At 41.7% G+C, this 24,754-nt stretch overlaps 1 protein-coding gene across 8 annotated transcripts in view; it reads right to left on the reverse strand.

The window, feature by feature from the left end:
• map7d2b (MAP7 domain containing 2b) overlaps positions 1-24,372 on the reverse strand; it is a 37,333-nt gene extending 12,961 nt beyond the window's left edge. For 2 of the 8 annotated variants that reach the window (XM_085763166.1, XM_085763163.1), the window contains exons 1-2: positions 6,857-7,446; positions 3,743-3,832 (exon numbers count right to left, since the gene is read on the reverse strand). In XM_085763166.1, the coding sequence (XP_085619292.1) occupies positions 3,743-3,832; positions 6,857-7,121 (355 nt within the window). In that variant the 5' untranslated portion in view covers positions 7,122-7,446. Of the gene's footprint in view, positions 1-3,742; positions 3,833-6,856; positions 7,447-13,807; positions 13,969-23,835; positions 23,896-24,245 lie in introns of those variants that run through there. The other 6 variants (XM_085763169.1, XM_085763168.1, XM_085763165.1 and 3 more) reach the window with 5 other exon arrangements.
• Positions 24,373-24,754: the final 382 nt, after the last annotated feature.

The raw sequence follows: 24,754 nt of genomic DNA on the forward strand, positions 1-24,754 counted from the left end.
AGTCCCATGAAACAGACAAACATGTAACTTTACAACAGCACTGATGAAAATATGTTTACAGCAATGTTCATGAATTTGTATGGTCCATTTTAAAAAAAAAACTAATACCTAAATAAATAATTATGGTAATATGGTTCTACTGTTACTTGCAGTATAATTACACACTTGAAATGTCGGTAACACTTTAGATTAGGGAACACATATTCACCATTACCTAGGTGCTTATTAATATGCATATAAGTAGCTTACTAGCTCCTTATTAGTAGGCTAATTATTATGCATTTATTAACATCTTATTCTACATAGCCTTATTCTACCTCTATTACACCATGAATTAAGATTTTTCCTGATATTAACTCCTAATTATCGCTTATTCATTGTAAATGAATGCACTGTTGTTTCTGGAAAATGATGTGAATAACCAGTGGGTTACTGGGGCCTTGTACAGCGGCAGTAGCACAAGAACAGTAATTCTTCCTTTATCACTCTGAATTAGTATAGCATTAATTTACAATGAATAAGCGATAATTAGGAGTTAATATCAGGGAAAATCTTATTTCATGGTGTAATAGAGGTAGAATAAGGCTATGTAGAATAAGGTGTTAATACGTGCTTAATAATTACTAATAAGGAGCTAGTAAGCTACTTATATGCATATTAATAAGCACCTAGTTAATGGTGAATATGTGTTCCCTAATCTAAAGTGTTAACAAAATGTCTTTCATTTCCAACACTGAAAACATTAACATGTAGTTTTTTCATGTTGCCGCTGTGTTTATATGCTGAACTAATTTGAAAGAGTATAAGCAATTTTAATATGGTGAGTCTTTTGAATGTGTTATAATTACAGAATCAGTTAGATAAGTCAACAAATGTATGTCTTGTTTTTAGTTTATTCTGATGCTTATTGATTGAACAGACAGAAGCAGAGCTGCAGCTGGTGCAGTGTTAGTGTGGGAGGCTCATGTTCGTCTGTTTGTCCTCGCTGACCCAGACTCAACTCCTTCTCCCCTCTAATGATCCTCTCTGCATCCGCCCTGCGTTCACACTGCAGGCAGGTCCACGGTGATATTACAAATCAACAGTCTGACTGTTCACCACAGTCTGGTGGTGAAGTTTAACTTTAAAACACAATAAACAGTGTGAGGGTTTTGTGAAATCCCCCTCAGGGTTTTGAACTGAAATGCAGCAGAGGTTCAGTTCAGTACAGGGAGGGGAGGGGAGGGGGGGTGTCTGCTGTGGCTGCATTTGTAATATTGGACAGGGATGATTGGAAATGTCTGGTGGGTGGTGTGGGTGTGTGTGTGGGGGCGTTTGTGTGTTTTCTGTCTGTGTGTGCATGTGCCACTGTGTGTGTGTGTGAGAGAGAGTGTTTTGATCTGATTGCACTCGCCTGTGTGTAGGTGGGGTCTAATAAGTTTCATAGATAGCTACAGGGTAAACGTCTGGTATGATGCATGTGTATGTGTGTGTGTGTGTGCGCATGTGTGTGTGGAGGGGAGCTGGGCGTGTTATAAAGTGCGCTCCCTGCTGAGAATGATATGTATGCATCGCTGAACACGGCTCTGGGCCAGGAAGACAGGAAGTGGAGCAGCCCTTTGTTGTGATAATAGTGGGGGTGGGGGACTATACATGTGTGTGTGCATGTGCATGTGTGTATGTGACACTCATTAGCTACAGAGGACACCGTGGGTGGAAACGTGAAGTGTAGATGAAAACGGGCTCGTTCTGTTACACACCCACAGACCCAGACAGTGAAACACAGATACAGTCTGTAGACACAGTCAGTGTTGGAGGTCACACAATTATTTGCTTTTAAACAATAAAACAGAATATTAAGTCGGTTTTTTTTTTTACCTGTTGTTACTTACTTTAGTAGAATATTCACAGATTTAATAAGAGTCCTATTACAGTTGCCTCTGCTGTCTGTGTGTTTTTAGACAAATATTATGATGTCATCAAATGATTAGTTTATTATGAATATATGCTTTGTCAATTCTAAATAGTGGAACTTAAAGTAAAGTAGAGATAAGAGTATTATTCGGGGGTGACAACAAAAGAAATGAAGAGACTGTGATTTCACTGTGGCCTGGCTTTGCAGGTGTTTTCTACACATTGTGTTGTTGTATTCTTGTGTAATAAAGAAGGTCACATTAACATCTAAACAGTAATTGGCTTCAATATGCAAATAAGTCATATCAGACTGAAGGAAGAGAGATAATAATAATAAGATGGAGCCTTAGCCAAGGTCATATGAAGTTATTTTTAAATTCCAGCTGCACAAAATTGAAAGTCAGGCATGTTTTAATGCAGACAATGACGCACTGCTCATTTGCTGTAGTCTGCTTGATTCGGGCTTCAGTTTTGAATGAGATTCTCAATCTGCCTGCAAACACCTCCAGATACGACTCCAGCTTTTCCCCATGGAGTCTGCCATGAACCTCCCAAGGAACATTAATGTGTGCACTGGAGGTTAAGTTGCATGTACTGGATCAGGTTGTGCATAAAAATAAGAATTTAGACCTAAAGAAGTGAATTTTAACTATCTGGTTGTTTGTTTCAGCTCCATTTGGGGCGTCGGCTCATCTCCAGTGCTGGATATTGTTCTATTGATCTGTATGACACAAAGGACCACAGCTACTATTAATGTATGGGAAGAGCTGTGTACAGATTATCATAAAGAACTTAATAGTCCAATATAGAGAATTTGACTGGAAATTAAAAGTAAGGTTCAACGTATGTGAAAGAACCTAATGTGGAATTGTGTTGAATGTTGTGTGGAAATGTGGAAACACTGGGGATCATTCTCATATATTTTGGGACTGGCTAGTAATCAAAGGATTCTGGAAGAGAGTCAAGGAAGAAACTTACAAGTCACCCACTGATATTCCTGCTGGGAGCTATACCTCAGGAGACATACAGTATAGGTCAGATCAAGGATACATGTTACGGATACTTTTACTGATTGATAACTGTAAACTGGAAGGATCCAAAACCACCGACCATAACTCAGTGGGTACAGAGACTGAAAAGGGTCGACAACATGGAGCGAATGACTGCAAGTCTACAACTGAAAATGGACATTTTTGAACTACTCTCTATCTTGGGGACTAATGGAGGAATATGGGTTATTATAAGATTGTTGTGTATATCTATGATTGATATTGCACTGCTGTAACTCCCCTTGGTGCAAATATCTGTTTTCCATGTGATTACCTTTATGCTATTTCTATTGATTTTTTTTTTTTTTTTTTTTACATGTATTTTAATTCATAGGGTCCTATGTCAGTGAATGTTTTGTTTTGTGGAAAAATGAAAAATAAAAAGTAAAAAAAAAAAATTACAGCTACTATGCATCTAAGGGTAAAGGAGACAGAGAGGGGCAACAAACGGCCATCGGTGGGATTCAAACCCAGACAGCTGAGGTTAGGACTGAGCTTTCCAGCTTTTTCTCCACATAAAGAGATGTGTATGCATGTGGATCGGTGAAGAAGCATGTTGTGAGTGTCTCCATAACAGAACTGTGAATATAAAAGAGAAGACAGGCTAAAAGAAGATTTGTTCCAACACTGCACTGAACATCACATCACGGTGTGACGGCACACAGACGTCCACAGACATGCAGACACGGGGACAGCCGCAGGTGACACACAGCAGGTGTGGTGGCGGGGTGGTGGGGGGTAGGTGGTGGTGGGGGGGTAGCAGTGTGAGCGGGGCACACGGAGAGTCAGGTGGTCTGTACCGTTACGGGATTGGCTGGCACTGGAAGCAGCGGGAAGCTCATTGGGCTGAGCGGAGCCAATGGCAGGGCAGGGCGGGGTCTTAGGGTTACCTGGGCAACAGGTGAAGCAGAGCGGAGAAAGCAAAGCGTTACGCACTCACACGCTCGCATGTACACGGCCGCATCACAGAGACACAGCTGGGAAGAACAACAACCGACTTCCATCCACACACGCACACAAACAGACATTAATGACACAAACCACAGTCTGCACAAGGTTCCCAGCAGCAAGAGCCACATCAGAGCCTCCAGACGGACAAACAAGATTAAGTAGATGCAACATGAAGCTGAGCAGGGACAGCCTGTGCATGGCTGAACAGTGAGGCATCATGCAGGCTGGAAGGAAACCAAAGCTTCCTTCAAAACCAGGAAGTGTCAATACTCCAGCTCATCGACTGACAATGACAAGTTGTAGCACGGTTCAATAAGCTTCAGAGACTGCCTCCACACACACACATGCCTTTAAAGGGGACATATTATGGAAATATCACTTTTTGAAGGCTCTTTAACATATATTTGGGGGTGTTTGTCTTGCCTTCTGACCCCCAAAATTTGAGAATTGACAAAAAAATCTGTAATTTTCAGGCTCCCCAGGTTAAAAAAAGGATTCGAATTTGCACAACCCCGCCCCTACCTGGTACCAGTAGAAGGGGCGGGGCAAGCAGTGGTTCATCTGCATTTAAAGGGACAGACACTGAAACCAGCCGTTCTGAACAGGGCTGTTTTGAGAGGATGGAAAGAGCTGTGATGTTTGATCCTTGGGGGATTTTGACCAAAGCATGTCACAGACATGTCTTTAAGACATCTGGGATCTATTTTAATTTGTGGAAAGGGGGCAGAATATGTCTCCTTTAAAATGTTAGATGAGGGAGAGTTGACCGTGTCCAAGCATTTCTGGAACTTTCTAGTGAAGATCATATCACTTCACAACTGGCCAGCTGTGTGGAGGCCAGTTTGACCTTCTCTCTCAAGTTCTCTTTGTGTGTTTGTACATCAGATAATTCAAAAACGTAACCTTTACCACTACTACTTCCAATGTCAAAATACAGGCACATTTATGAGAGGTTTTAAACAACATTGTATCTCCACCTTGCTCATGAAGGATGGATTTTTCCCCTGTCTGCCAGTGTGGATGTCTGAAACAGCTCACACACAACATGTCGTCTGAACCACTTCCTGTAAAACCTAGTTCTCACACAGCTGTGGCTGTGTGAGGACTAAACAAACAAACAAACAAAACAAGCTGACAAACAGATAAACCAAAAGAAATTTCCGAAACTGAAAAGTCTGGCCACCACCAATGCTCACAAAGAACATCAGAGTCTACACCAGGTCGCATTAGAAATCTATACAACAGGGGCGTCGTTTGCTTTGCTGCATGTCATTCCACCTCTCTCTGCCTCCCCATATCCTGTGTCTCTCCACTCTCCACCAATTAAAGGCAAAAATGCAGAAAATATACTTTAAAAAAATCATCCAATGTGCACCATGAATATCAACCTTCCTTACATGGTAATATGATACAATGTGAAATATTCTTCTTCTTTTTTTTTTCATCAAATGCAATCATTTCAGATGTTTAGTGAGTCTTTTTACATTTCTCCAAAACCCAGCTCTGATGCTTTTGCTGTCTTTAGTAACTTTTGTTTTAAGGTTCTGTGGGTCCAAAGTTAGGAATAAAGTTCCAATGCACAACATGAGTCTATAATGTCGGATCATCAACCTTTTGTATTATGCATATATTATCATACTGACATAGAGTTGTTATAGCTGATTGATTTATAGCCAGGAAGGTCAGTGTATAGATGACTGATCAATTGCCCCCATTCTTCTTCCCATGACAGTCTGTTGTGATGATTTTCTGTCTTAGAAAAAAACAAATGGCTGCCATGATGGACTGAAAATCTTCTGAGAATAAATAAAATAAAATAAACAGCTATTATAAGTGCACAGATTTCAAAGTGCACTCCCACAGTGACAGAGAACTGCGCAGGCTGAAACCCACACATACACACATTTTGTGTCTTTGGTGAGTCTCTGTCCTTTAATCGAGTGGAGCTGTAAGATGAGATGCTGCTGTTTCTGCTGCAGTGAGCGTTCTGCTGGGTCCGACAGATCCCAGAGCAGCCTCTCTGCCAGTCAGCCGAGCCCGGAGCCAGCCGAGCCGCTGGGTGGACCCTGATCCCGGGTCAGTGCCAGAACGGCGAGGCTGATGGGTACTGTGAATAATTGATGGCGTTATGAATGCACCACAGGATCTTGGAGCCTGGCTGGTGGTGCTCTTGGCCTCCTGCTGGCCGACATGACAGCAGAGATATCTCGGAAAAGACGAGACGAGAGGAGGCACGTCGGGAAAAAGAAAGAGGCGCAAAACAGGAGAGATTGGATTCCTGCACCGTAAACAGCCTCATGTCGCACTTATAGTCTGCGCGGCCTTGTCGCGTTCAAGGTTAGATGTGTAACTCCTGCTCTTCTGGGAATTACACCTGTCTCCCATTTCAAAAATAGAACAACAGAGCGGTGACACACACACACACACATATGTTCACACACATACACACACCTGTAGCACATTTACAAAGCCAAAACCAGCAGTAGTGAATAAGCACGGCTTGAGCGTGTGTGATGACACAGTGACGCCTTGGTCACTGTCAACAAACACACGGAGCCCTGGTGAGGTTTACAGACAAAGCGCTGAGCAGCTCCTGCATTGCAGCCTCCACACCCTTTTCCATCCGCTGCCCTTCTCCTTCCTCCAGCTCCATCACTCCATCTCATCTCCCTCTCTCTATCCTCATTTCACCTGCTTTTTTTTCACCCGCTTCTGTTTTTGTCATCCCTGCCCTTTCATCCCATCCCACCATCCCCCTCTCTCTTTTCCCTCTGACCTCCAGACCTCCTCCCCAAACACCTCTCCTCTCTTTTTTCCTCCACTCCCAGCCCCCATCATCTGTATCCACCCGTTTGTTCTCCCCCCATCGCACATCTCTAAGCAGCCCTGCACTGACATCATCACAATCTCTCTGCTTCTTTCTCCAGCATCTCATCAACAACACCGCCTCCCGTCATACTCACCCTCTGCTCCGTCAGGCGGTCCTCCCCATGTCCATCGCTTGGGTCTGTTATCCAAGTGGTCCCGAGCCTCCCCTGCACCTCCTGCTCCTCCTCCTCCTCCTCCTCCTCCCCTTCTTGTTTCTGCGCCCCCACCTCTCCGGCGAACCAGGGCCTCCAGCCTCTCCTGCTCGTTGCGTTCAGAAACAGGGAAGAAGAGACACTCTCTCACTGAGCCATCGCTACGGCGACGGATACCCGGCGAAGCGCTCGGAGACGGTAGCGCCATGGTTACTGCATGCAACCGCGGCAGCCTCACCCCTCCGTCCTCTTCACACTTCGTCTGCTGGCGGTCACCAGCGCTCGCTCGCTGGCTTGTCTGTCACTCAGTGATACATTATACAGCGGCTCGCTCTCCTCCTCTCTGCCGCTCTCTCTCTCTCTCTCTCCGTCTGCCGCTCCCTCTAGGTAGCACTGATTCCCTCTCTATCTCTCTCTTACCTCACAGTTGCCCACCCCACCCTTCCTCTCTCTCTCTCTCTCTCTCTCTCTCTCTCCATCTCTCACACTCTCTCTACCTTGATCTCTCTCTCTCTCTAATGACTGAGTCTATTTCACACAGCTCTCTACAAGAGGGGACAAAATGCAACCAGTCACCACCCCCATGTACACAATCACACACACACACACACGCATGCATGAACACACACACACACACACACACACACACACACAGACTGAGTGGGTGGATTGGATATTGACACTGGCTGCATTTCCTCTCCTCTTTCCTTCACTTCATTTGGACTCATTCTGTTTATATGCTGTAATTTCATTATAATACACAACCTTTAACATGACAACACTGCAATATATTTCATACATGATAAAATATTATAATGATCTTGTCGATCCTGTATCAACAGATTTTCAGCCTGTAAAATAATTTTAAAAAAAACAACATTCCCTTAAAGGGATAGTTCAACATTTTGGCAAATTCGCCTATTGCCATAATCCCTAGTCATAGCAGTAGGTTCATTACCTTTAATTATCGGTGCAAGTTTTTTTTATGAGATCTGCGAGACAAAGACACAAGCTGCTCAGTGAACACAATGGAGGTGAACGGTACAGGTCCCCTGTCCCTCATCAAACTCATCAAATACACAATCCAACAACTCCAAAACACTCTCGTGGAGAAGATGTGACCTGCACATTCACCACCACGCTATGAAATACTCACATGAAGCAAATACATGATACTACTTGCGTTTTTGAAATCACTCCGCCCAGCAGCCAAGTAGTTCCGGTTGCGCATTTGCCTCAAAAACTTGTCCACAAGAACGTTTTGGAGTTGTTGGATTGTGTATTTGATGAGTTTGATGAGGGACAGGGGACCTGTACCATTCACCTCCATTGTGTTCACTGAGCAGCTCACGTCTCTGCCCCGTGGATCTCAAAACAACATGCACTAATAATTAAAGGTAACGAACCTACTGCTATGACTATAGGGATTATGGTGATAGGCGAATTTCAAAATGTTGAACTATCCCTTTAACATGTCCGTCTTCTCATCTTTTGCTTGTTTTTTGTTCTGTAGCCTTTGTGTCATTATTGTTATGACTAAATTGGAAACAGCACTCAGTGTAATGCAGCACAGTTCAGTAGCACTATACTTCCACCAAAATGTCGGTGAAATTGAATCAACATATCTCAAAGCTACTATAACCTTCATGAGAGTAGGATTTAAGGTGTAAAACCTAATTTGTTTTAGATATGTGTAGCTAATAAACTGCACTCGTGCACACTGGTCTATAAATGATGAGTTGTGTCCTGTTACTGTAGGTAATAATATTTGATATGGCACATTGTGTCTTGAATTGGGGAAAATAATCTTCTGGTCTTTCTGTCAACACTGCATTTAAACATAGGTATTCATCATTTAAAGAACAAAGATATTCTGGGGTTGTAGAAGTCCATCTTTTCATTATATTGTAATTATGAAGACACTGTGAAATATTGTCAGAACTACTGATATTACACTGTCTAATCTATTATTCAGATAACATATTAATATTAGATATTCAAAGAGACTTCATGGGTTATTACAGAGTGTCTGAAGGGATCACCAAATTAAATTTGAAGTCTTTTTAATACCACACGGAATGAAATTTAACACCTGTTTCACAATCAGTTGAAGGATTAAGTATGATAGAAAACCTAAAGAGCTGATCTACAATTATTTATTAGATATTTCAGTGTTCCCAAATTACTGCTACTACTTAAATTACTGCCATTGAAAATGGATGGATGGAGTCAGGTTTGTGTCAGCTGATGAATCTTTTTTTAGCTCTGTTTTGGGTCTCCACCAGCTCAAGCTCCTGAAGGAAATGCTTTTTAAGACCATGTAATGCATGCTGTTGTCTTTAGTGGATCAGTTCCCACCTTCCTCTTTACTTCAGTGCTGGGTATTCATTAATTATTGTGAAAAAAAAAACAAATTGTCTTAACAGTGCAAGTAACTTTAAAGGAATCACTTGTGCTTTTTGCTTCTTTTTTTCTATTCATCATGTATAATACTGATATTGAAGGCTTGGTTAAAAAAGTAACATCTCATGGTGAGTGGCATAAAAATCCAGTTCCAAGCAAGTGAATTGTTAAAAATGAAAGGCCCTTCAAATAAAAATGGGCTCATAAATTATAAAAGACATACCGAAAAGTACAGCTGTCTTCCTCTGGATGTCTAATTTGTCCGCAGTTCTTTTAAGTTCTACATGATGCCTTGACTTTTTTAGATATTTTAGATAATTTATGACATTGAGAAATGCTTTTATTCTACTGTATATTTGTTAGGATTTTATATTTCTCTACCCTCTCTCTATGTTGATGATCACATGCAGACAATATTTTCTTCTGGTTGCAGGGCCAGAATAAGAAATAAAGGTTCAGTTTAGGAGAGGAGACTGTCTTTCTCTTTGCTGTGTCTATCTTCCACCTTCATCTTGGCACGTGGATCAGCCTTTCTATTTACAACCACATCTCACATTGGTTTTCAGTCAGTGACTGACTATTAATACTGTGGTGTCCGTAAGCAGACACATATACACTAATTGCACAATATAAAGCTGATCCACAGCTCCAAAGCACTGTTTATGTAAAAAGTGTGGAAAGGCCCCACCTCAGCATTGTGCGGGGATTGCTATTGCTGAAGGTGCATGCACAGTCACGCACTAACTGCAGGAGGGAGGAGAGACGAGAGGTAGAGGAAGGTTCAGAGTCAAGAAGAGGGATTTAAAGGGAGAGAGGGAGGCACCAGAAATGTAAAATGAGAGAGGGGGTGGTAGAGGTGGACAGAGATATAAACGCACTGTAGATAGAGATCAAAGAACTAAGACAGAGGAAAGAGCAGACTGCAGTCTGAGTCATTTGGTGCAACTTGATTCAGGACTATAGGAGAACTAAACTAACACAGTTAATAAAGGTAATAAAGGGCTGCAAAAGCTTATTGAACCACTCGTTACTTCATTCACAAATGTAGTTTGGTCGTGCAGTCCCTGTCTTATTTCTGTGTAAAATCATTTTTAGTTTAGTCTTGGTAAATTCAAATCAGGGACACTGTATTAATCAACATTAATTAGCAGCAAATGTTCCAGAGTGAGTCATGATGGATGAATTTACATCAGCAGTGTCTTATCAAAATGTGAAATTACCCTATCTGTCGAGATGAAAAAACATGACAAACTACAGAATTAACCGCAATTAGGGAAAACCACGAATAAAGTAAAAACTGACACATTGATTAAGGATTTTTAAAAACAGTGAGCCTAAATGTTTTGCTACAAAACCATCCAGAAACACTGTGATCAATACAAATCAGTCTCCCTGCAAAGATGCGTTTTTCCTCCACCAATTTTAAAATGTTACATCAGTCACATAGAATATAATTTAATTTAATTTAAACCTTTATTTTAACTCGTTGGTCATAACTTACAAATTAAAAGACATTTTTCAAGTTAACAGTGGTGCTGAGAAGCTGTTAATGGCCAATTGAATGTGCAGAGGCTAAAAAATGCATTTAACACTAAAAGAAAATAAAGCTTATCAAATGAAAGCTTAGATAATAATAAAAACAATCATTAAAAGCTGCAGCTCCAAGTATTTTATTAGAAAGCTACGAGAAATAACTAACATAAGATTTAAATCCTTTATTAATTCTTCATTAAACTGTGCCTCAGTATAATCTAGGTCACATTGATTCTGCAGCTTTTCTTCTCACAGTAGAAATATGTGCTTGTCACAGCACTGCGAGCATCGACGGCCTGTTCCGGTAATCGGCACATGATACGCTGGCAGTGATGTCATCGCCCCGTGAGACTGACCAATCATTATGTCATTACATTATGCATATGAGTGTGTGGAGGAGAGGGGAGGGGAGGGGAGGGGGCTGTTAGCATGCAAACAGAGCCTTTAAATCAATAGAGACAGTGACCCCCCCCCCATAATCCTCTGGGGTGACTGGTGAACCCTCTGTGGACACGACTGCCAGTGACTCGGGGCTTGTTAACCCTTCACGTGCCGCTCAGCATCTGAACAAGGCGCTAATAATTGATGTGCTCTGTGTGGAAGTGACGAGGTTGTTGCACAATCACAGCAGATAAATGTCAGACTCTAAAAAGAATTCATAACAATATGAGTCAATGGTTCTCAGCCAAGTGGTGCCCACTCATGACTCAAGCAGAGCAGTGAACAAAGTGAGGGTCCTCATGTTTTAGGCTTCATCACCACTTACTGAGAGAAAGCCAGTAAAGCTGGGCCGACGCTGCACCTTTTTATTCAATAACTCACTACACTACATTAATCAGCTTTCCTGAGCCGACTTATATGCTCACAGTACAGGATCAGCTGTTAAACAGGGACAAGGAGCTCACACTGAAGGTAAGCTCAGAACCTCTGGTCAGCTCTGCCCTCTCCTTTTATTTTTAATTATTAGTGTATCCTAACACATTTGACTAGATTAAAATGGAACAATAATGATGATGCCATTCTAAACAAAAGAGAAAAATTATGTCGGGGCGTTTGGTGAATTGCTTTTACAGCGGTTTTGATGCAGAGAGCCACCCAAACATCTCATGTTTCATTTGGATGCACACGATTGGTCAGCTGACAGAAAGTCAGTAGAGTTTCTGCATTAATGACTCGCTATTTCCTTTAAAGTCGGGTTCAGCCGAACAGCACCTGGGAACACACGACTCAGTTATAGATCGGCTTAATTAATTCAGACAGTGCCGGAGAGCAGAGAGCTCAGGCTGAGAAAAATGGTAACAAGGTGAAGGATCACTGGTGCCTGGTGGTTTTCATTACAGAGGCCAGTTCCACCAAATCCTCCTGAGGCCTTGTTTCTGAATCCAAGTTTGCGAATGTAAACAACTAGAGATGAAGAGGGAGTAGACACAGCGTTTTTGTCTGAACCGTCAGATGAACTGAACCTTGATGTTGTGATTACATTATAGGATTGTTTCACCAAATTCTGTTGTTTAATTTAGTCTAAATGTAATTATTTCAAAATAACTCACAAAATAAGTAGTTCATATTTTTGATTTCCTTGTGTGAAGAGATTTTTCTGATGTAGGGAATCTTAAAGTAACAACTAGAATGTTACAGGAGCTGTATGTGAGACTGTGGCCAAAACTGTTGCTGCAGTCAAAACATTGCAGCACGTGACGGTCGCCAGAAATTTATGATGTAAAAATCACAAGCCTGGGGCGGCGTTTAGCTCACTTGGTAGAGCAGCTGCCCCATGTAGAGGCTATAGTCCTCACTGCAGGCGGCCCTGGTTCGAATCCTGCATCAGGCAGCCCTTTCCTGCATGTCATTCCCCCTCTCTGCCTCCTCGTTTCCTGTCTCTCTCTGGACTGCACTATCAATTAAAGGCATTAATAAGCCCCAAGGAGGCGATGTATCAGATGGCAGAGTAGTGAGCCGTCTATTTCTTCCATGTGATATCAAAGAAATATGACCATAGCCCCTTATTAGAAATCGATCAATTGGAGATCGCTTTATTAGAAAGCTAAGAGGAATAACTTTTCTATACTCGTATTTAGATTAAGTAGCTGCAGCGTAGCTTAACTGGCAACCCGGAGGCCGAAATGCCACAGACGCTATGATTGGGAGAGAGCGCTGGGTGGCGCAACAGGCCAAAACACAAAATCAAAACATAAACGTTTGTGGTCTGCATTTTTTTTTAAATGCAAATATTCTGTCTGTACTATTGTTGTTAGTTAGATCAGTATTTCAAATGAACATGATTCCTTAGTCTCTGGTGACATAGTGAGTGATTTTATGATTAATTGTTGTATTTCTTACATACAGCTCCTTTAATGTTGTCATCGTTTAGCATCGTGGAAAATATGAAAACAGCTGAAAAACATATGTCTGTCATTTTAATATCAAAATACTTGGTTATATCAAGTAAAATGTTAGCTAATTGTTTGAACTGGTTGTATTAACAAACAGCTCTGATAAGCTCATGTAAAACTGTTTATGTCAGTAAACTGACAGATAAGACACAAGGTTCAACAACATTATTGATTTTTTTTTTTATATATAATTATTTTTATAATTATTGTTGCTGTGGGTACCATGCAGCTTTTCATATTATTTGGAAGTTTAGTTTCATTTCATGTGTGTTTGATTATTTTATGTGGCTTTTTAATGGATCCCAGTTAGAGTAGCTGCTACCAGGTGTAGCAGCTAATGGGGATCTTAATAAAATAAAATAAATAACAAAAAACTTAACTCTACAGTTTTAATATTCAACACACTTGTAAATATGTCTGACAAATTGGTGGATTTCTCTGACTTTTAATAAGATGCTATGGTGGTCGTCATGGAGCCTGTGAGCCCAGCGACAAGATGTCATTCTGTTCTCCCACCTCCTCTAATGAGCAGTAAAGGCATCATTAGCGTGCCGTGACCTCTGACCTTTTCAGCCCCCTGCTGCTGCCGTCTCTTCTCCTCAGCTGCCGCCCTGCGCTGCTGCTCCTTCCTCTTCTGCACCTCCATCTTCCTCCCTCGCTCCTTGGCGCAGCGCTCCAGCTGCTGCTGCGCCCTCAGCTCCTTATCCCGCAGCGCCTCCGACAGCTCTGAACACACACACACACACACACACACACACACACACACACACAGTGAGACATAAAAGGAGGGGACTTTGGGAGGTTGTGTTTCCTTCATGAAAAATGTATATTACATGAGGAAGATTGTAACTTTGCAGGAACTTTTCTTCATTTGACTAAACCCAGAGTGCTGAAGCTTCAGATCAGTCCCACACATTTTTGCACCAAACGAGGGCTGTGGATCTTCTGAATGGTCAGTATGAGCACAGGGACTGCTTCAGTGTTTCCAGTGGGTTCCTTGCTATTGTTTTAAGACAGACATGAAGAATTGTTGTCCTATCCTTTAAACTCCCAAATGACCTTAGTGTCCTCAATTACAGCAGCAGCTCTGGTGGCAGAGCAGCTCAAACAGCTCCATGATACAATCAGGCTTGTCTCTACTCCCCCCCCCCCCCACTCCATCTTGCATTACCTTTTTCTATCTTTTGCTCTTTGTTTTTTATATTCAATTAAAATAAATGCCTCTTTTTTTTTTTTTTTTTTTTTTTTTTTAATGTTTTTATTCATTTGACAGGTAAAAGTACATACAATGAAAAATAAGGATTTTTTCTTTTTTTCCAAAAACAACAACCACTTATTCCCTCCCTTTCCCAGCCCTCCCCAATCCTACAAAATTTTGTCACAGATCAGTAATAACACACATCCTTCCTTCTTACAGTAAACAGACATGCAAATATAAAAGTACCTAGACAATTAAGAGAGAGTAATAAAAATAAAATAAAATAAAAAATAAAAAATAAAAAACACCACAAAACTGAGAAGTAATATTTTCAATGGGTTGAGATGAAATAAGGAGGGAAAGGAAATTCAAAAGTCAGTTGTCAGAAGTGAACATTTCACTTGTCCTGTAGTGTCTTTAATTTAGCTATGTAACTAATCATGCAGCCCCAAACCGAATCAAATTTTCCAGGTGTCCCCCTCAGATCGTATTTAATTTTCTCCAGATCTAAGTACAGCATGAGGTCCTTAAGCCACACGGAAGCTTTGGGGGCAACTGGTGCCTTCCATTCCAACAAAATTCTTCTACGTGCTAATAAAGAAGCAAAGGCGATACTATCCTTAAACTTTTTCCTAATTGTTTGGTCTGATAATACTCCAAAAATAGCCAATTCTGGACAAGGTGTCAATTCCATATTTAGTGCCTCTGCAAGATGTTTAAAAACAGCCGTCCAGTAAACTTGCAGACGGGGACACGACCAAAACATGTGGGTCATGTTTGCTGGTGATAAGTGACACCTATTGCATGTGTCTGCGACATTGGGATAAATTTTGGAAAGTTTGGAATTGGTCAAATAAGTACGATGGACAACCTTAAATTGTATCAGATTAAGCCTGGAGCAAGATGTGCTGTTATTTACACGAATTAATGCTGAGTCCCAGTCACCGTCATCGATAACCCTGCCAAGTTCCTGTTCCCAGTCTTTCTTGATTTTATCAAGAGATGTCTCTTTGAGATGGGATATTAAGATGTACATTTTTGAGATAAGGCCTTTCTGATTTGTGGGAATTTCCAAAATTGATTCAATTACTGAGTTAGGAGGGATATTGGGGAAACAGGTACTATTGGATTTAACAAAGTTACGAACCTGAAAGTATCGGAATAGGTGAGACTTGGGAAGGTTAAATTTTTCACATAATTCGCTGAAGCTAGCGAAGACATTGTTAATATATAGATCACTTAGCCTGACAAGGCCTGAGCGCTGCCATAGAGAAAATGCATTATCAATGTTGGGAGGGAGGAAGAGATGATTGTTATGTATGGGGCTGTGATTAGACAATCCTTTGAGTCCAAAAGTACATCTAAATTGGAACCAAATTTTAAGGGTGGAGACGACAATTGGGTTACATGTATATTTGGATGATTGAAAGGGCAATTTTGATGTAAGTAGAGCTAGGAGTGATGTAGAACAGGATTTAGCTTCTAGTTTACACCAGATTAATTCAGGTTCACGAATCCAGAGAGTCATTTTGCTTATGTTAGCTGCCCAATAGTAGAGTCTTAGGTCAGGGAGTGACAAACCACCAACGGACTTATGCCTTTGTAAAAACTCTCTCCTTATCCTGGCAGTCTTGCCTTTCCATATAAAAGATGAAATTTGCTTATTTATAGCACGAAAAAAGGAATTGGGTAAAAAGATCGGCAAGCATTGGAAAAGATACAAAAAACGTGGAAGCACGTTCATTTTGATGCAACTTACCCTGCCTGCTATAGTTATATGCAAATTACACCATCTTTCCAGATCTAATTTAAGCTTGTCGATTAGGGGTGAAAAGTTGTTCTTGTAAAGATCTGACATCTTGCGGCAGATATGCACACCTAAATATTTAAAGCTGCTTTTAGACACTTTAAATGGGAAAGACACATCGGGGATCCCAAGGGCTAAGTTATTTACAGGAAAACATTCGCTTTTTGAGAAGTTCAACTTATAACCGGAAAATGCTCCAAAGTTGTTAAGCAATTCAATTATCTTGGGGATGGTGGTTACTGGATCAGAAATAAACAATAGTAAATCGTCCGCATACAAGGAAAGTGTATGTTCCAAACCACATCTGTGGATTCCTTTGCTAAAATTGGCCGATTTAAGTGCGATAGATAAAGGTTCGATTGCCACAGCAAACAATAGTGGACTCAGAGGGCACCCTTGGCGGGTTCCTCTGTTGAGTGTGAAATATTGGGATTTCATCCCATTAGTGCTTACGGACGCTTTAGGGGAAGAGTATAAAAGTGAGATCCAGGATATATACTTAGACCCAATGCAGAACCTCTTCAAGACCTCCAACAGATAACTCCACTCCACCCGATCGAAAGCCTTCTCCGCATCCAGGGAGACCACCACTTCTGGTGTCTCCCTGGATGCGGGAGAAAAAAGAAGGTCGAGGAGGCGGCGGACATTGGAAAAAGAGTGTCGGTTTTTCATAAACCCGGTTTGGTCGGGTGAAATGATGCTCGGCATAATTGATTCAAGTCGTAAGGCCAGTGCCTTAGCTAAAATCTTATAATCGGCATTTAAGAGGGAGATAGGACGGTAAGAGCTACAATCAGAATCTTCTTTACCCGGCTTTAATAATAAGGTTATAGATGCCTCGGTGAGAGTTTGAGGCAGAGCACCCCGGTCCAGAGAGTCATTGAACATGTCTAAGAGGAGAGGGATTAATTTATCAGCAAATTTTTTAAAAAACTCTATAGGGTAACCATCTGGGCCAGGGGCCCTGCCACTTTGCATTAGTTTAACTGAGTTTGCTAATTCACGAAATTCTAAGGGTCGATCCATTTCGCTCTTCTGAGTAGAAGAAATGGGTGGGAAATTTAGGTTATCCAGGAAGCTCATCATGTTTGTTTTGTCAGTTGGGGATTGTGAAGTATATAGTTCAGAATAAAATGTTTTAAAGGTTTCATTTATGACGGATGGCACTACTGTAAGTTCACCAGAAGGAGTTCTAATCTGTTTAATTTGCTGGGATACTGATTGGCTTTTTATTAGGCGTGACAGATGGCGTCCTGCCTTCTCACCGTGCTCGTAAAGAAATCCACGTGAACGCAAGAGTAATTTTTCAGTTTCTTGCGTTGAAAGCAAGTTATAGTCCATTTGAAGGTTTTGTCTCTCTTTGTCTAATTCAGGGGATGGAGATGTTGATAATTTTCTGTCCAATTCTGTTATGCTTTCCATGAGTTGTTCCTGTTTTTGTTTTTTGAGTTTATTCAGTCTTGCAGAATAAGATATAATCTCTCCTCGGACTACCACCTTTAATGTCTCCCACAGTAAAGATGGGGATATGAGATTAGACTTGTTGGTAACAAGAAAATCGTCGATTACTTTGGAGATTGTTTGGCAAAAGTCATCATCGTTTAGCAATGTACAATTCAGCCTCCATGGAGGGCGTGTCTTTTGTAAAAGTGTAAACGAAAGGTCGAGTAGCACTGGAGCATGATCAGATACCACTATCGTTGAGTATTCTATGTTATCGACAACAGGAAGAAAATAATTATCAATGTAAAAGTAATCAATTCTTGAGAATGTTTTATGGACCTGAGAGTAAAAAGAAAATTCTTTTTTATCAGGATAGAGAAAGCGCCAGGGATCTAAACCTCCTATTTGATCCATAAACGTTGAAATTGCTTTGGCAACTTTAGAAGGGGAGACCTGCCGTGGGCAGGATTTGTCTAGCAAGGGGTTTATAGTACAGTTAAGGTCGCCTCCTAAGATTAAGTGGTGGGAAGTTAAGTCTGGTAAAAGTGAGGTTACTTTCCTAATAAATGCCTCATCATCCCAATTGGGTGCATAGAGATTAACAAGAACAACAGGTACATTAATAAGGGAGCCTGAGACTATAACAAACCGGCCTTGGTGGTCAGCTATGACGTTTGTTGGGTAAAACTGTATTTTTTTATGTATCAAAATCGCTGTACCCCTTGCTTTGCTACTAAAATTGGAGTGAAAACTTTGGCCAACCCATGAAGCCTTTAACCTATGGTGATCCTTAGCAATCAAATGCGTCTCCTGTAAAAAAGCAATTTCTGTTTTAAGATGTTTTAAGTGAGAAAATACTCTACCCCTTTTTACTGGGCCATTGATCCCTTTAACATTCCAGGAGACAAATCTCAGACAAGATACCCCTTTTTTTGTAGTATTAGCCATAAACAAATTTGTAAGTATATGGTAGGAAAAAACACTGCTTTGTAGAAGGACGTAGTGTTACAAACGTACAAACAAAAATATAAATAAAAGCAAATCTGTAGGATCCCCCACCCCAGTACCCCAAAACAAAAACCCTTAGAACAGGGAACAAATAAACACACCTAGACCTCCCTAAGCTTGTCCTAAGAACGAGAACTAGCAGCGGGACTCCATAGACTCTGTTACTTCCATGTGACATAAATCTGTGAACTAAACACTCACCAAGCAGATAGGGCTCCTATATCTGCAAGTGTGTCTACAATGTGCATTTAGGCGCAAAATAAGAAGATATAGCTGGGGACAGTAATACACCCATATCAGCATTCAAATTACTAAGGAATAACCTAAGTAGCCCCTTGGAATTACATCTTATCCATATCAAATAAAAAGAAAAAAAAGAAAGTAAAAATGTAGATTTACAATAAAAAAAGTTAGTCTAATAGTTTTCAGGGGGAAAGAGGAGAAGAGAAAAAATATATGTATTTCAGTTACAGAACTGACTGATGTGGTGCCAGTGCCACATCATGTTATTCGGATGAATAATAGCTTGGATACAATAAAGTACAAAGTTTTACTGGCGCATCTGTTCCATACCTGATTGTTTATAAACGTCCAAACTTGACCGTACACTGGGTCCAGATAAAGCCAGCATCCTCAATAAGACCACTAACCAGTGGGAGCAATGCGCTCGTTGTAAAAGTCCTGGGGCCTCATTTATCAAAGAGCGTGTAAAAGTCCTCTTAAATTTTCAGTACGACGGAAAGGCAAAATGTGCGTACGACCAAAAAATATACACTCTTTTCAGATCTATCAAACTCCGCGGACACACGGCTGCACGGTATTTCCCTTGATAGATCACACCGGACCTGAGAAAAGCGTGGATGAGAACACGCCTCATACCCAGCCCCCTAAACAGCCCCACACAACCATATGTGGTCAATGCAAATCAGTTACGTGCATATTAAGTAGCCATGTGCACTCTGGAAACGTGTGGAATGACGTCAGTGGAAGACGGTGAAGACAACAGACGGACGGAGAGCGGAGGAAGAAGCGGAATTTCTCTGAAAGCGAGATACACGGTAACACGGCAATATCAGTCAGAAACATCATCTTGCATTGAAAGGCTTCAATAAAAACAAAAAAACTCCCAAATCTAAATGAAACAGAACAGAAAGAAGAAGAATCATATTTATTCTGCCCCTTATTTTAGATTATGTCATAATAATTTAAAGCAGGGTTTCCACTGCCAGTCAGTACTACTTTGCACCCCTTTCCACTAACCCCCAACTTCCGTTCACTGGAAGACTTTGATTTTCATTTGTGCATAGCTATATATTAAAAACAAACAAAACAAAAAAACATTGAAGTCCACCAGTCTGTGACTTTTCCTAAAATGATGTTGGGCAGCTAGCACCCATTTTTGTTAAATACAATAATTATTCACACAAAAAATATCGATCATGTTTTCTCATTTGCTTTGATTTGTGCCGACATTATTGGGCTTGCTGCTTGCTTGTGTGTGTCCAGTCTGGCTACGTAACACACGCACGTCGCAGAAATTATTTTCCAGACTGGACAGACGGGTTGTGGAAGAGGTGTAGCCTACATGCAAGGGAAAAATATCGATATGATATCAAAAGAAAACGAAATTCGTTTTATAAAGCCAGTATTTAGGAGCAAACTAGTGTAAATGCACAGGGGAAAAATCTGAGTCGCTGTGCTTTTCATGTAAAGTGCCGACGTCAACACGTGTGCGGTGGGGGGGGGGGGGGTCATCATCACCACCACTTGCTACTTCAAACAGTGTCCGCGCTCCTCTCTCCCTCGCATACTGCAGTTCTCTGACTCAGCAGCGGTGTCGCCAATTCCTCTTGTTCTTCAAAAAGCGTGTAAATGCCTGTACGCCATGGTCGGACTGGTCGTAAATTTTTGCTCTTACTCCCGACAAGTTTTGGTTTGATAGATCCCAAATTAGGCGGAGAAAAGTGCGTACGCACAAAATGGGGGAAAGAGCGTGTAAAAAAGCGTGTATCCACAATGATAAATGAGGCCCCTGGGCTTTTTGTGGAGAGTCAAAGTAAAAGTTCTCATTTCGGAACGAGACCTGAAGACGGGCAGGATGCAGCAGGCGGAATTTGATTCCTTTCACGTAGAGAGAGTGTTTGATGGCGTTGAATGCAGCCCGTTTTTTAGCCAGAGCAGCGCTGATGTCTGGATACACTCGCAGCTCGGAGCCGCGGTAATCCATCTTGTGTTGTCTGGCCCATCGGAGGACTTGCTCTTTCTCTTGGAAGCGGAGGAATTTGACGATGAAGGCTCTTGGTTTCCCCGCGCCGGCATCACCTGGTCTGGGGCCGAGGGAGCGGTGAGCTCTCTCTATCTCGGGAGGGCTGTCGAAAACGTCGGGCCCCGTCACCGCCATCAGCAGGTTGGAAACAAACTTTGTCGGGTCTTGGTCTCTCTCGCTCCCTTCGGGTATGTTGATAATCCGCAAATTAGAGCGCCTGGACCGGTTCTCGAGGTCGTCCACTCGTTCCAGGAGCACCGTGGCTTGGGATTGCAAGGTCTTAACAGCAGCTTCCATCTCTGTGATTTTTTCGAAGTTTTCACTCACCACAACTTCAGTATTAGTGAGGCGGTTGTTAAATGACGTCACCTGCTGACCTAGTGAATCCACTGACTGCTTCAGAGATTCAGTTGATTGTTGAATCAGGATAGCCATGTCAGCTTTGAAGCCATCACGTTGTTTGTTGAAAAGAGCCTCGAGGTCGATCATGGTGACTGGGTCGGAGTGGCCTCCGCTGTCGGCGCTTCTGTCCCCCGGGTCTGGAAGCTCCGGCGTGGCGGCGGCGGCGGCCATGCTAGCTAGCTTAGCTGAAATGCTAGCTGCCCGAGTTGTTACTGACGGTTGAGGATTAGAGTTTGAAGAGCTCATTACGTCGCAATACTCTTTCCCACAAAAAATAAGTAATGCACGAGTCAGCCCTAAGAGAAGCACTGTAAAACTGGTAGACTTGAAAGGTAAATGAAAAGTTCGGCTGGAGCTCCCTGCTCGCACGTCTGCTCTCTACCTCATCAAACCGGAAGTCATAAATGCCTCTTTTTAATTCTAATTTATATATTTTATATTTTTCATATCAAAGCTGGAATAAGTGAATACTTATATCCAGGTTTCTTGAATCTTCTATGATTAAAGCTATAGTGCGTAACTTCTATCGCCCCCTAGAGGATTTCTGCGTTATTACAACAATACGGCCGGCACCTGCTTCTTCAGGTTCTCCGCCATGTTGCTTCTAGCAGCGCTCTCCTCCCCCCTCCCTTCTCGTTGTCAGGTAAAACCGAGTAGAACGCATTATTTCCTGTGTGGAAGCGCGGGAATGTCGCCAAAGACACCAAATACAAAAAGAACAAAATTGAAAAATACCGCGAGGTGTTAGAGGAGCCAAACGGTTTAATCAGCGTTGTATCATCTCCTCTTGTAGTGGCTTGGATGAAACAGATATTTACAGTCATGTAAGAAGTTACGCACTATAGCTTTAACATATATTTTTTAGGTATTGGACAGCTGGTACAGAATATAAAGATCACTTTGACATTTAGAGAATGTCTACCATTATAGACCAAATATCTTATTGATTATGTGAGATCTGTTGGGGTACTTGACCAGCGTTCCCCTCCTTTGTTCCTCTCCAGTTTGTTGTTTTCTATGTTTGTGGGATCCTTCCTGATCCACCTGAGCCTCTGTTCCTGACTCTGCAGTATGTAAAGACTGGCTCGCTGGTGCATCCGTTCACCCATATGGCTTAATTGGGCCGACCCATGTTGAGAGGAATCTGGTTTCTTTTACTTCACTAGTTCTTGTTTACCTGTGACTCCTGTCCTGTACCCTTTGTCACCAATTCCAGGGGGAAACACAGGACCCAAATGCAGACAACAAAACGCAGGGTGCTGGGGTAACAAAGGTTATTTATTTAGGAAACACAAAAAGGTCAGCTGTCCGGAAAAATGTTTTTTTTTAAATCCTGAGAAAAATCACGGGACTAAAATCCCAGAAATCACAAACAGGGAAACAAAAACATCTTCAACCAAAAGGACAAACACAACTCAAGGAACACCAAAAAAAACAAACAGACCAGAACCCAAAAGATGAGAGAACCACAGACTTGCAAGAATAGCTGCATAAAGGGGGAACCAAAGGGGGATATACAGTATATACTATATTTAAGGGGAATACAAGATGAGACACAAGTGCAACACATTAGGGCGAGGCAGGTGCTGATTATAGGTGTGAACACAAGAGCAGGAAGAAGACACAAGGGGTTTTCAAAATAAAGCAAACTAAAGAGGGAGCACATGGAGAACGTGGCACCCTTCAGTCTGTAAACAGCAGCTCATGATCCTGCACACAGCCTGTAGTGTCCAGCCTCAACCATCACTCTGCTCCTGCCAAGTGTGCTACTGCTGCTGCTGCTGCTGCTGCTGCTGCTGCTGCTGCTGCCGCCTTGTTGTCAACTGTTCATTCTGGCACAGATAACTGGTCAGCTGCCTGAACCAGACACTTCTCTATAACAACCTGTCTCTGTGTCTGGTCCAAACTGAACAAGAGCATAACCAACACTCTTATTCACTGACATACTGTAAGTTTGTAACGGGTTGTGCAATATTGTTGTTATTGTGTATTTTTGTGCATGATGCGTGTTTGTGGTCTTGTGTTGTCTTTCCGCTGCTGGTAACATTGTAATTTCCTGCAAAGGATTAATAAAGTATCTTTAACTTTAACTAACTTTAACTTAACAGATAAATCAATAATTAAAATAATCATTATGTCATTTTCAGTATTGCCACTTGGCTCCACAATATGAATTTGAATTATTATTTTTTTTCGTGTCATGCCACCACTGTGGCCCATAAGTAGCCTACTAATAGTTAAAATCTATTCTATTCATTGAAATTACCCAAAATCACATCTTTGCCATTAGAGGCTTTACAGTCAGTCTGTTATACAATAAATAGATATTTATGAAGTTCTATTTTCCACTGTGACATTTAACCACCAGCTAACGCACACTGTCTCCACATTGTGTGTCTGTGTGTGTGCCAGGGACAGATGAAGAGGACAGACCCCATAGAGCCCCACCAGCTGTAGAGTTACTCATACCTTGTGTCTTCTCTCTGTCCTCCTGACGCTCTTGTCCTACATGTAGATGGCGACGGGAGCCTTCAAATAGGTGAAGGAAAAACTGAGAGTTAGTCCATTTGTCTCTTAAATATGCTTTCTCTCTTTTACTCTATTTTTTATTCTCTCTTCTATTCTATTATTATAGTGTTTATGATTAACTATACTGTATTTTCACAACTGTACAGCACTTGTTTTAAATGTGCTTTATAAATAAACTGTGACTCGACTTGCCTTTTTCTGTGGAAGATATAAAAACACAGAGACAACCAAAGACTCAAATACTGCTTGTGTTTGTCTTCACCTGGGCTCTGTCATATTAGTTTATTTCTGTCCTGGATTATGATGATAATGGAGGCACATCAAAGAATGGCACCTGATTTGAAGTTTACCTGAAGGACTGCTGTGATTGGACGCCGATCGGGCAGGTGATGCATTCCTACTGTTGAGCAGCAGAGGAGGGGCCAGCGCTGTGTTTTAGAGAGGAGTCAGATGTGATTCATGCAACACTGAGCGGCTGAGAGACAAATATGAGGTTGAAAACATGAAGCTGGAGTGATGAACGTGACTCCTGCATTCGTCAATCACACAGACTTGTAATGGCGTCCCGCTGCGATACATCTCCTGTCAGTCACCACCACGTCACGTTTAAGGACAGGCGTCAGAGCAGGACCCCCGAGCGTCGCCCTCAGCCCATTCCCCTGCTAGGTTTTTATTTTACAATCTGTCAAGCTGACATGGAAGTGGAAATCTATCGACCGACTGTAACAGCTACACACAATACAAGAGAAATCTGAGAAAAAAAAGGTCCTGCTCTCATCACACACACACACACATATGCAGCCATTATGTATGCAAATATATGCAAATCTGAGCCAAGTCCTGAAGTGTCTCATGGGTC

The sequence above is a fragment of the Trachurus japonicus genome, chromosome 20, assembly GCF_045865225.1.
Source record: "Trachurus japonicus isolate A0001 chromosome 20, Traja_1.0".
Lineage (NCBI taxonomy): Eukaryota > Metazoa > Chordata > Actinopteri > Carangiformes > Carangidae > Trachurus > Trachurus japonicus.